The sequence below is a fragment of the Lycium barbarum genome, chromosome 9 (genome assembly GCF_019175385.1).
Source record: "Lycium barbarum isolate Lr01 chromosome 9, ASM1917538v2, whole genome shotgun sequence".
NCBI classification, from domain to species: Eukaryota; Viridiplantae; Streptophyta; class Magnoliopsida; order Solanales; family Solanaceae; genus Lycium; species Lycium barbarum.
Window position 1 is genome coordinate 104,163,529 of NC_083345.1, and position 13,559 is coordinate 104,177,087.

The following is a 13,559-nucleotide window of genomic DNA, read 5'->3' on the forward strand; positions in this document are numbered from 1 at the left end:
AAAGTTATTAAACGCTGATTTCATCTCATGACTTGAAGTCATGACATCAAATCGCATGTCCAAATGCTTACTAAGTAGGCTTTTGGACAGGTGATTTGAAACCATGAAATGAAATCGGCGTTTGGACATGCATTTCATCTCATGATTTCAAACTATGGTTTGAAATCCCAAATCATCCAAAAAGGCATGATTTGGGGTTTCAAATCATGGTTTAAATTCTTTTAAATATAAAACTTAACCCATAAGTTTATATTATGTAAAAAAAGACCCATAAGTTGGTAGATATTTTTAACAATTACTCCTACCAACCTTTATTTATGTCTATCATGTGGGAGAATTATATTAAAGAATAGTTACATTATTATTCATGTTAATTTTTTTTTTATTAAAATAAAGTTTGATCAATGGATGTTGTATTTTTTAGGAAGGCCTTCAATAGCGTATTAATTTTGTTATGAACTATGACTTGCTCATTTGGTAAGATGTATAAGAATTGAGAATATTTTGATAGTTTTCACAACTTGTGGAGTTTTTATGTCTATAAGAAAAATAATACTTAAGGAATTCAAATTGCATGTCCAAACATGATTTCATCTCATAATTTTAAACCATGTCCAAACGGCTCCTAAATAGGGTAAAGCACAATGGAAAAGAAAAAGGAAAAAAAAAAGAAAAACAGAGAAGAGGTGGAATCTTGGATAAAGGGACATTTGCTCTTTGCCCCTTTTCTTTACTCAAAGCCCCAACTCTTCTTCAGAGTTAGAGTTCCTTCTGTACTCAGCTATATGTCACCATATCCCACTGTACTTTGTGACCTGTGAATAGCAGACATGGCTCGGAGATCTACAAATTGCAAATGGGTCACTGCATTCTTGGTGTTGCTAGCTTGCTCAGCGGCTGGACAAGTTCAAGACGGTACGTTCTCATTATTCCCTCTTTGTAGCTCAAGTAGCTTGCATATTGCAAACAGTTGACATGACCGAGTTGGTCTAAGGCGTCAGATCAAGGTTCTGGTCCGAAAGGGTGTGGTTCAAATCCCACTCTCAACATTTATTCCAATATATTTTTTTTTTTTTTAAAACAGCTTGAAATTGCATGCTTTCTCTGTGATGAGATCTGATAAAATATTCTTGCATTACTTTTTTACTTCAATGTCCAATTAAATTAGTAAACAAATAGTACTAGCTAGCTAGTCATTTCTAAATGGTGTCTGAAATATTCCATCCTTGCTGTTTATTTGTGTTCTGTAATTATAATCAGCTCGTTAATGTTAATTGTGATAAATTTGTCTGTAATGAATCATGATAGTACTTCATGAGCTTAGTATCCAACATACAATTCGACCATATGGAGGAGGAGGGTATGGTAATCGGGGTGGTAGAGTGGAATTTGAACTTATTTTCATAAAGAAACAGTAATATTATACTCGATGTAATATGAGGACCAGTGGACCACCACTGGTTGAATATATTTGTTTTGTGTTTTCTAATTTTTAATGTATACTCCATCTTATTCAATATGTGAATTTTTGAATACGACATTTAAAAAAGAATGAAATTTTTGAAATTTGTGATTTAAAATAAGTCTTGAATATTTGTGTGGCTGTAAATCATTTCATAAAATGAATTTATTTCCAAATTAGGAAAGAGGTCATTCATTTAACATGAACTAAAAAGAAAATCGATTCACATAAATTGAAATAGAGGGAATGTGGAATATATGCTTTGGGGTTGCCACTCAACAGAATGACACCTAAGCGTGTGGCGTAAAATTCCATTAAGTCGGTGAAAACCGCGTCCAAGTTCAAATTGTTGCAGAAACAAAATACTTCTCTCTCGCTCTCCCATTTTATATGAGGTTTTGATCGGATAAAAAATTTAAGAAATAAAGGTAAATCTTTTAAAACTTATAAATGAAAACAAATTATAGAAATTTGTGTGGTAGAAATCATTTCATTAAAAGCAAAAAGGTACATTTAAAGTTGACTTGTTACTAAATATAATTTTTTTTTCTTTTTTGACAAATTAAAAGAAAAAAAGAGTGAAGGAGTAGTATTGTATATGAGTTTTTCTCATCTTCTGAAATGTGTGGCAGAGTTGTCGATTTATCTATGTTGGTAAAAAGTAACAACATAATCCGTGCTCACCACCCTTGTTTAAAAAAATAAGAAAACCGTAGGTGTCACGAGCCCTTTTTATAAGTACAAAACTACGTAAATTTGGGCCATCATGCAGAAAGTCGGCAAGCTTATGACTGATGCTGACTAAAACGTTGTGTTTTTCATTTAGCATTTTGTCATATATATTGTCCACATTCTTCTAATGCAGACATGACTTCTTGAGTCATTTATTATACTCTGTTTGAGAATTTTCATACAGTATTATGTTTTGTTTCTTCACATTAAGTATTGTGTGTGTGTGTTATGCTATTCATTTAAACTAACACGGAATAGAGGTGCGACCAACTGAATTTAAATGCCTTTGCTCGTTTAATCCTTTCATTTCATAAAGAGGATGTTATTGCAGTAAAATGGAAATATTTAATCAAATCTTAAAGGGAAGAAGTTTATATTTGCGTAACAAAGTTTCGGAAGATTAAGACTGCTTCTTTTTAATTACTCCGTGCTTGAAATTCACTGACGTAAATAAATAAGCTTATTGCCGAATAAGTCCACTAAATAAACATGCTGCCAAATTTGATACATTTGATAAAGAGTAAAAGATTTCATGTCACTTTTGCACCATTACCTCTCCATGGTGATGTGACTACTCATTTGGCTAAAGCTTAAGTGGAAACATACTGCTCAATTTTGATTGGGAATACAAAGGTAGAAGATGTTTTGTGCAGTATATTGCACTATTTTTTGTGGGTTTCGAGAGAATAAGTAGAGGACACATCAGGGGTCGTTTGGTACAAGATATAAGGAGGGATATCTCATTTTTAAATATGAGTTTCATTTTATACTTTGTTTAATAGAATCTGAGATAAATTTATACCTTCTACCTAATAAAGTATAAAATGAAGCCCAAACTTAGAGATGAAATATTCACTTTATCCCATTAACCTTGTAATTATTTTATTCCACCTCTAAAATGGGATAAATTAATCTAGGAACAAAGGAATAATTTAGTACGCCTAGCAAATAACCCCTAAGTTAATAGGTCCTTTTAACTGTTCATCTTGGTTTCTATTCATGCTTTCATGACAATTCCTCACTGGTTGGGCCGGGCCCTTATCTCATAGGGGAAAGTTATAAAATACAAAAGTAAAAGAAAGGATCATCATTGCAAGTGCATAAAACTTGCTGGTACTACCTATTAGCTACTGAAATTCAGAAATAACTTAACTTATATTTTTTTCTTTTATATTGAATGAGATAATTTATAGACATCTAAATTTTTATGGCTTGAAGTAACTTATAAATTTAAGAAATTTTTATTATTTTCGTTAAATTCTTCTACGATCAATCAAAGTGTATCATATAAATTGAAACGAATGAATATTATGCAATGAAAAATGATGTATAATTTGTAATATGATATGATAATACTCCATCTATCCCAATTTATGGGATACTTTTCGTTTTTCGAGAGTCAAATTGACTAAATTTTGAAGCTAAATTGGATTAGATTAACTTAATATTTTAAGATGAAAATTTATATATTTGAAAACCACATGAAAAGTACTATAATTTACAACTTTTCTCATATCAATTTGGGGGAAAAAATACATCTTAAAATATTGGTCAAAGTTTTTACAGTTTGAATCTCGGTAAACGAAAAGTGCCGCATAAATTGGGACAGAGGGAGTAATAAAGAACTAATTATACAAATATTGTTAAATGTATTTTGTTCTTTAATACTCTTATTAGTTTTACTACTACTAAATTGAATATTCTTAACATATTAGAAATGATTCAAAAATTTGATCCAATAGGTGGAAGGAGGACATTATCTATCAATTTCTAATATGTTACGGATATATTTGACCTCATAGATGAAATGAGGGACATTTTTGAACCATTTCTAATACGTTAGGAATATTTTTGATCATTTTCCAAATTTAAAATAAAACTATGCTTGGTAGTAATGATATAGATTTTTTATATTCGAACACAAAGGTGGTAGTACTAGTCCTTAGGTTTTATACGAGAAACTAAAAGTTACAATGCTACTCTGTTATACAGAGACTACATCATTTAATACTACAGATTAACTATGACCCATTTTATATTAATTATGTAATTATTTTCGCGTTCGACCTTTTGGAGTATTACCGCTCTCACACTTAAATGAAAACATTTTGGGGACTCAAATTGAAAAAAGAAAAATTATACCATCGCCATAGCTGCCTGACATTGTCTATATCTAATTTCTACTACATTTCAGTTTACATATGATAGTTTGATTGGATACGAAATTTAAGATTTTTTTTTTTTTTTTGTAAAATTTTGTGAGCTCAAACTAAGACATGTACCAAACATTTAATCTTATGGTCTTCAACATGTCATGTTAAATAAAAAATAAGACAAATAAACTGAAACAAAGGGAGTAATTACGTTCTTCACTGTGCAGGTCCGTTAGTTAACGGCAATTTCGAGATACCTCCATCAGGCGGATTCTCCACAGGAAACGGATTTTTCGAGGGAACACTCGAAATTCCAAATTGGAAAACAAACGGAACAGTAGAGCTTGTAGAATCAGGGCAAAAACAAGGTGGAATGATCCTCATAGTACCACAAGGTATGTTGGAAATATAAAACGGGTCGTTGATAATATCAACAGAGAAGATGAAACAGGAAGATAAACATTTAGCTCACTTCATATTCATTAGTGAAACCCACTCTTATTTAAAATGATCACAAAAGAAGTATTTATAGGTGCTAAATGATAGTTCTAACCTCAACGCAACTAAATTGTTTCATAGTACACATACTAATAAACTTTTCGCACATTGAAAATATCAAATCCATGCATCTAGATTTCCTAATAGTTACATGACTAACATCAAACACACTCTTTGTCTCAAATTATTTGTCACGGTTATTAGAAATAGTTGTCTCAAAGTATCTGTCATTTTAGAAGTTCAAAGCACAATAATTATTTTTTCTCATTGTACCCTCAGTAGAATGTTGTCATTAGTTGAGATAATACATAGATAGAGTGAACATTTAATGAAGAGAGATTATAACTTAGATATAAATAAGGATAAAGTTAGTCAAATACACCTCCTAATTAATATTCCCTCCATTTCATTTTATGTAAATCTATTTGACTGAGCACAGAGTTTAAGAAAGAAGAGAATATTTTTAAACTTGTGGTGTTAAATGAGTCATAATATATATTATGTGTGGCTATAAATCATTAAAGATAAATTGTTTTACAAATATAGAAATATGTCATATAAATATTTTTACAAATATAGAAATATGTCATTCTTTTTTGCGCAGACTAATAAGAAAATATAGATTCACATAAATTGAAACAGAGAGAGTATTTCTTAATAGGCGTGTAAAACAAAAAGAGAGTTAAAACGACAAATAATTTAAAACGATGGAAATGAACATAGACATTTACACATTAACATTTATTATTTTCAACAGGCAAACACGCAGTACGTTTAGGGAACGACGCCGAATTAAGCCAAGATCTCAAAGTTGAAAAAGGCTCTATTTATTCAGTGACATTCAGTGCAGCTCGCACATGTGCACAGTTAGAGTCACTGAACGTGTCTGTTCCACCTGTATCACAGACCATTGATCTTCAGACTCTTTATAGTGTCCACGGCTGGGATTCTTACACGTGGGCATTTCAAGCTGAAGAAGATGACGTGGCTGTCGTTTTTAAGAATCCTGATATGGAAGATGACCCAACTTGTGGGCCCATTATTGATGATATTGCTATCAAGAAGCTTTTCGTTCCAGATAAGCCCAAAGGTAAGTCAACTCTACTCTATGATCATTTATTTGGGCCTGCTTATAAGCCCATTATCTTACTGTGTTATAGTAGGAAATATATGAATAATTAAGAGAAACTTACAAAAATAACTATATTTTAGGAGTTGTTAACGAACTGTAGCTACCTTTTACCGATTAACGTTTTGTAGCTAGTTTTTAGGACAATTTGCATGTCTTTGAATACATGGTTTTGCGTATATTAGGGTGTATTTAAATACACAATTTCAAAATACTGTCAGCCAAATACATATGTATACAGATCATTCAACAACACATACAGTCAGAATATATCTAGTTTGTCCAAAAATACAATCAACCAAATATATATATCTTATATTTACACTCAAAAAATGACGAATACACTCAAATAAATTCGGATCTGCAGATACAAGAAATAAAATAAACTCAGATCTGAGATGTATTTGATTGTATTCGTCATTTTTTGAGTGTATATGTATTGCCTTTGGGTCGAGGCATTACTTATGTGTATTCAAATACATAATTTTCTCCTTTGAAAATACAAATATACAAGAGAATACAAAAAATACACTGTATTTAGTGAAGAATACAATCAAATTCGTTCAAATCTCTGGCGAAAATACAAAATACATTATATTTAAAAATGGAGAATAGTTGGATCTCAGGCGAAATACAAAATACACTAAAAAAATTGGAGAATACACTCAAATCCGGCTAGATCTAAGTCATAAGATTTGAGATTGTTATCTCAAACTCAAACTCAACAAATTCAACAATAAAAACAAGACCATTTAGAGCAACTGTTGAAGAAGCTGCTTCTATGTGTTTAAAAGGTAATTTCACTTCTAGATCGATAGCCGTGCAAGAAGCTGCTTCTATGTGTTGAGAAACTCATCAGATTGTTATGTGTTTAAAAAGTCAGCTGCCATAACAAAGAAGATTTTATCCAACAGGTGATAAAAATTCAAACAAATATGAGTTTCCCAACTATAAATCTCAAAAATCGGGAACGTCTTCTTTAGAAGATGAAGAACACGACCCTGATTATAACATTTTAGAAGGATGATCTAGCTCACAACATCACCAAAGCTGACGACATCATGACTTCACTGAAGCTGACATCATCCATGGCGTCAATAAATTACTTTCTGAAAATTATTGTTGCAGGTTACTGTACACCATGGGTGTTACTGTAGATGTCACTATAGCAGTCTGAAATTTTGGTTATAAATACTCCTCCTTCTCGTTTGTGATGCACACTCTTCTTTCCACAATAAGCTCATTCTCTCCGAGGAACTGGTTAGAGCTTACTCCCTATAACTTGTAATACTAATATATTATCACTTTAATATCAACTTTTAAATAATTTTTTATTTTATCTGTCTCTGCTTTTAGATTTATTACATATCATGCATATGATTGGATCTGCCTCTGTCTGTGCTTTTATATATGTACCACTTGGCTCTGATACCAAGTATTCGAAAGTGAACCCCCTAAAATAATAAGGGAAGAACTACAGAGAACTAAGGATAGGAAGCAAATATAATATTACAAGAATGTAAATATGCAGAAAATGAAATTGCAGACTAAAATAAAATCAGGCGGCAGTGCCTACCTTATGTATGAGATACAACAAAATAAATTAGGTGGCAAGGTACCCCATATGTATGATACAAAAGTAAAGACAGAGGCAAATTATGAAAAATTATTTAAAACTTGATATTTAAACTGATAATATAAATATTACAAATAATAGGGAACAAGCTCTAACCAATTCTTCTGAGAGAATGAAAGCTTATTCTAAAAAGAAGTGTTGCAGATAAAATGGGGGGCTATATTTATAGCCAAAATTTCAAACTGCTGCAGTGACATCTACAGTGCTATAGTGACATCTACCGTCCTACAGTGACGTCTACAATAATAACCATTGTCTACAGTAACGTCCAATAACAATTTTCAGAAAGTCGTTTGCTGATGTCATGGGTGATGTCAGTTGTCACGACCCAATTTCACTACATCGCGCAAGCACTTACCATTCCCACTTCGATAGACAAACCCTTTCTTAAATCATCAATTCAAAGCATAACAAAGTAAATAGAGCAGAATAAGTAGAAGCCTGAATCATAAATAAATAGGTGCGGAATATAAATACAATCCCTAAGGAACTGGTCTGACTCGTACAAGAGCAACTAAGTGATGTCTAAAAGATACAAGTCTCAAATGTTAAACACATCTGTCTGAATGGAAGAAAATAAAAACAGGGCTAGAGGAGTTTTCGGGCCGCGACTCGTCAGATGCTCACCCTAGATGCTTGCAAGCCAGGCCTCGAAAATCAGTCCCGGGAAGTGGAAATGGAGCCTATCTTAAACTCTACACCCCGAAAAAGAGTGTAGCAAGGTAGCATCAGTACAAACAACACGTATTGAGTAGACATCATAGGCCGACAACAGTCAATTAACATATATAAAGAAAGAGACTGAAGAATAGATATGCTCACAATCAGATATACACACTACACAATCCAAGAATAATAACTCAAGTACATAAGGATCAATAACCTAATCATAGCCTATGACTAAGCACCTAAACACAAGTCTTGCCAAGTTTCCCACGATTCCTCAGAATAATCATAAACACTAGTACAACCAACAACGTTACTCTGTAACCTTAAGTCTCAACCTAGAAGAAAGTATCTACTCATCGAATTAATTAATTCCCAATTATGTATTAATCAGATACACGACATTCTCAAATCAGCAACCAACCAGGAAGTCAAGTTCACGAGCACCGTGTAATACGATAAAGAACCACTATTAGAAATCAGATGTATGAGAGAATGAAATATGAATGCAATGATACACACATGTTCTGGGCGGATGATATCTACGCCTAGACAGTCATGACCCATGGGGGATCGGCGAAGTCCATGTACTTGCTGTGGCATACAGCCCGATCTAAGTCAGTGTTATGGAACGTGCAACCCATTCCCAGTCAGTGTTGCGGTACGTGCAACCCGATCCAAGTAAGTGTGTATATATATGTGTGTGTGTGTTGCAGCGCACAACCCGTTCCAAATATATAAGTATGAATGCATGCATGATATCAATGACAACCATGCCACACATGGATATATATCCCAATATCAAGATCAATATCAATTCCTTCCTCTTCACAAGTCAATAACCAATAACTGAGACATACATATTCACAACCATGAATAAGTCACTAAGTATTCATATCAGAGTATAATGAAAGATGAGAATGAGTCTGACTCAAAAAAAAAAAAAAATGAAAGATAAGAATGAGTACACTGCATAATATCAATGAATGATTACAACATATCAAATAAATCGTGCCACACGTGGACACATATCACAATAACAATCTCAATATCATAGCTTTCCCTTCCCCACGACATCAACACTTGATAAAATACGATCTCCAATCATAAAGTAGATCACTAAGAAAGGAATTATTCATGTGGCTACAAGCCAATAAGTCACAATAAGACAACAACTCAATAGAACACAACAAGGCGACAAGCCATAATCAACAACAATACCAGCCTAAGTAATCCATCCCAACTTCATATCCGAAGGCATAACATGTTTTTTCCGACAATCACTAACTCTACGTATCCTTTGCTAACCAAAGTTCAACCATAAGGTAAGCCGTAACCTACCTGGAATGTCGAACAAGAGCCACGAACCGTCAACTTAGCCTTGCCCCTTCTTTGCGCCTCCAAATACTCAATGTTTAACCATATTCGAATTCTATATTAGAAAGCAAGAAGAACAATACCCATGTTGCTATACTTCTAATTTATGTCCAATAATAACTATGAAAAATGGGGAAATGGGCCCATAAGGGTAAAATGGACAATTCGAAGGCGGAATAGGCAATTCATACTCTAGATAATCAAAACCCACAAATCAATTGCTAGATTAACTCAAGATTAAGCCAAATTCAGAATTAAAGTGAAACCCTCAATTTTGGGTATGAACCCTAACTTTTAATCTTCAATTTCATCAACAATAATGGAAGATCCAAGCCTATTTGTTACTAAATCATCAAATTCCATACTTAGATTAGTCAAATCTACCAACAATTTTCATTTAGGAAGGCTTTAACTCAACAACAACAATAACAACATACCCAGTGAAATCCCACAGTGTGGGGTCTGGGGAGGGTAAAATGTACGCAGGCCTTATCTCCATCTCGGAAGATAGAGAGGCTGTTTCCAGAAGACCCTCGGCTCAAGAGAAAACATGATGAGAAAAGGTCAGATAAGCAGGAACAGTTCAAAGCAATACAAAAATGAAACTAACGAAAGCAAACAAAACCATGATAAAGCAGTATGAGAAAACAGAAACAGTGGCTACCACCGATAAATACGATAATCGTGGTACACGGACTAGCATATAGTTGCACGAATCAAAGGACAAGAAAATGAAGATCAAAACCACGACTACTAGTATGACGGGATACTAGCCTTCTACCCTAATCTGAGTCCTCCATAGCCTCCTATCGAAGGTCATGTCCTCGGTAAGCTAGAACTGCGCCATGTCCCGTCTAAGCACCTCTCCCCAATATTTCTTCGGCCTACCTCTACCTCTTCTGAAACCGTCCATAGCCAATCTTTCACACCTCTGCACTGGGCATCTGTGTCTCTCCTCCTCACATGCCCAAACCATCTCAGCCGCGCTTCCCTCATCTTGTCCTCCACTGATGCCACTCCCACCTTATCTCGGATATCTTCATTCCTAATCCTATCTCGCCTGGTGTGCCCACACATCCATCGCAACATTCTCATTTCTGCAACTTTCATCTTCTGGACGTGCGAGTTCTTGACTGCCCAGCACTCCGCCCTGTACAACAAAGTCGGTCTCACTACCACTTTGTAGAACTTGTCTTTAAGCTTTGGTGGCACCTTCTTATCACACAGCACTCCTGAAGCGAGCCTCCATTTCGTCCACCCTGCACCAATACGATGCGTGACATCATCGTCAATATCCCCATCTCCTTGTACAATAGACCCAAGATACTTAAAGCTTCCTTTCTTTTGGATGGCCTGGGTACCCAGCCTCATGTGTCTCGTCACTAAACTTACACTCCATGTACTCCGTCTTGGTCCTACTCAACTTGAACCCTTTAGACTCTAGAGTTTGTCTCCAAACCTCCAGCTTAACATTCACTCTGTTGCGGGTCTCGTCAATCAGAACTATGTCATCCGCGAATAGCATGCACCATGGCACCTCACCTTGAATTTGCCGCGTCAAACCATCCATCACTAAGGCAAATAAAAAGGGCTAAGAGCTAATCCTTGGTGCAACCCTATCTCCACTGGGAAGTATTCCGAGTCTCCTCCCACTGTTCTAACCCTGGTCTTGGCTCCCTCATACATGTCCTTGATCGCCCTAATGTACGCCACAGGTACACCTCTAACCTCCAAGCATCTCCATAAAACCTCTCTTGACACTTTATCGTAAGCCTTTTCTAGGTCGATGAAAACCATGTGTAAGTCTCTCTTCCTCACCATATACTGCTCTACTACTCTTCTCACAAGATGAATGGCTTCTGTAGTCGAGCGCCCCGGCATGAATCCGAACTGGTTCTTTGAAATGGACACACCTCTCCTCCCCCTCATCTCCACCACCCTTTCCCACACTTTTATAGTGTGACTTAGCAGCTTGATACCTCGATAGTTGTTGCAACTTTGAATGTTGCCCTTGTTCTTGTACAAAGGAACCATCGTACTCCACCTCCATTCCTCGGGCATCTTCGTCGTCTTAAAAATGACATTAAACAACCCAGTCAGCCACTCCAAACCTGCCTTGCCTGCACTCTTCCAAAACTCCCCAGGAATCTCGTCAGGCCCAGTCGCTCTTCCTCTACGCATCCTACGGGCAGCTCCCTTAACCTCCTCTACTTTTATACTCCTACAATACCCAAAATCGCGCCGCCCCTCAGAGTACTCCAAATCTCCCAACACAATGTCTCTGTCACCTTCTTCGTTCAAGAGTTTATGGAAGTATGACTGCCATCTCCGTCTAATGAGAGCATCCTCCACCAATACTTTGCCATCCTCGTCCTTGACGCACTTTACTTGATCCAGATCCCGTACCTTCCTCTCCCTTACCTTGGCTAGCCTAAACAACTTCTTATCCCTGCCTTTGTCCTCTAGTTCTGCATATAGGCGTTCAAAAGCTGCCGTTTTTGCCGCCGAAACTGCCAACTTCGCTTCCTTTCTCGCAATCTTATACCTTTCCCTATTCGTCCGCTTTTCCTCCTCGTCTTTGCTATCTACCAACTTCGCATACGCCGCTTTCTTTGCTTCTACCTTCCCTTGGACTTCTCCATTCCACCACCAGTTCCCTCGGTGCCCACCACGATGACCTCTCGAGACCCCCAGTACATCTCTAGCTGCTTCCCTAATACAGTTGGTCGTTCTCTCCCACATGTTGCTCGCGTCCCCCCTACTCTCCCAAGCCCCCATATCCATCAACTTCTCCCTCATCTCCTGGCACTAGACAAAGTCACTCCCCCACCTGATCCTCTGCCGGCCATCCACCACCCTCTTTTTCTTCTTCCTCTTAATCTCCAAATCCATCACTAAGAGCTTATGTTAGGTCGTAAGGTTTTCACTCGGAATGACCTTGCAGTCTTTACAGATACCTTTATCATCCTTCCTAAGGAGCAAAAAGTCTATCTGCGTCGCAGCCGTCGAACTACGGAAGGTTATCAGGTGCTGCTTCCTCTTCAGAAAACTCGAGTTGGCTACCACCAATCCAAAAGCTTTTGCAAAATCCAAGAGTGCGACCCCTCCTCTGTTTCTGTCCCCAAAGCCAAAACCACCATGCTCATCGTTATAGCCCCCCGAAGATGACCCAATATGTCCATTGAAATCTCCTCCAATGAATAAGTTCTTGGTGATCGGTATACCTCCCAGCACTTCATCCAAATCCTCCCAAAAACGCCTCTTCTCTTTCTCGTCCAAGCCTGCCTGTGGCGCGTAGGTACTAATAATGTTGAATGTAAACCCTCCCACGATCAACTTAATTGCCATCATCCGATCATTGACTCTCCTAACTTCTACCACCTGGTCCTTTAGCTCACTATCTACTAAAATGCCTACCCCATTCCTATACATTGACTTACCCGAAAACCATAACTTATACTCATCCACCTCCTTAGCTTTAGATCCTGCCCATTTGGTCTCTTAGACGCAAGCTATATTAATCCTCTTCTTCTTAAGAATCTTAACTAGCTCTATGGACTTCCCCGTCAAAGTCCCAATGTTCCAGGACCCTACTCTCAATCTAGACGTTCCCTGAACCCACTTACCACCCCTAACCCTAGCCCCCGTCTCCGATCGAGAACATGACCCTAGTCTACCATCGCTCACTAAAGCCACTAGGGCAAAATAAGTTGCTCAAAAATTTATCTAAAACAAATAGGAATAAACACTAAAGCAAAAGTTAGCAAGAAACTATAGGCAAGTCGGGCCACTACGCCAAGAATGATAACACTATAAGTGAGAGGAATAAAGGGAAGAATGCAAGTCAAGAGGCAAAAAGCAGCAGGCAAAAAAATTCAAGGCCAAAGGACATAATTTTTATGGGCC

The 13,559-nt window shown here is 36.5% G+C and overlaps 1 protein-coding gene across 1 annotated transcript in view; it reads left to right on the forward strand.

Annotated features, from left to right (window-relative positions):
• The first annotated feature begins 711 nt into the window (after positions 1 to 711).
• Positions 712 to 13,559, forward strand: part of LOC132609228 (protein DUF642 L-GALACTONO-1,4-LACTONE-RESPONSIVE GENE 2-like) — a 45,289-nt gene continuing 32,441 nt past the window's right edge. The window contains exons 1-3 of the mRNA XM_060323105.1: positions 712 to 915; positions 4,575 to 4,742; positions 5,603 to 5,935. Of these exons, the coding sequence (XP_060179088.1) occupies positions 831 to 915; positions 4,575 to 4,742; positions 5,603 to 5,935 (586 nt within the window). The 5' untranslated portion in view covers positions 712 to 830. The remainder of the gene's footprint in view (positions 916 to 4,574; positions 4,743 to 5,602; positions 5,936 to 13,559) is intronic.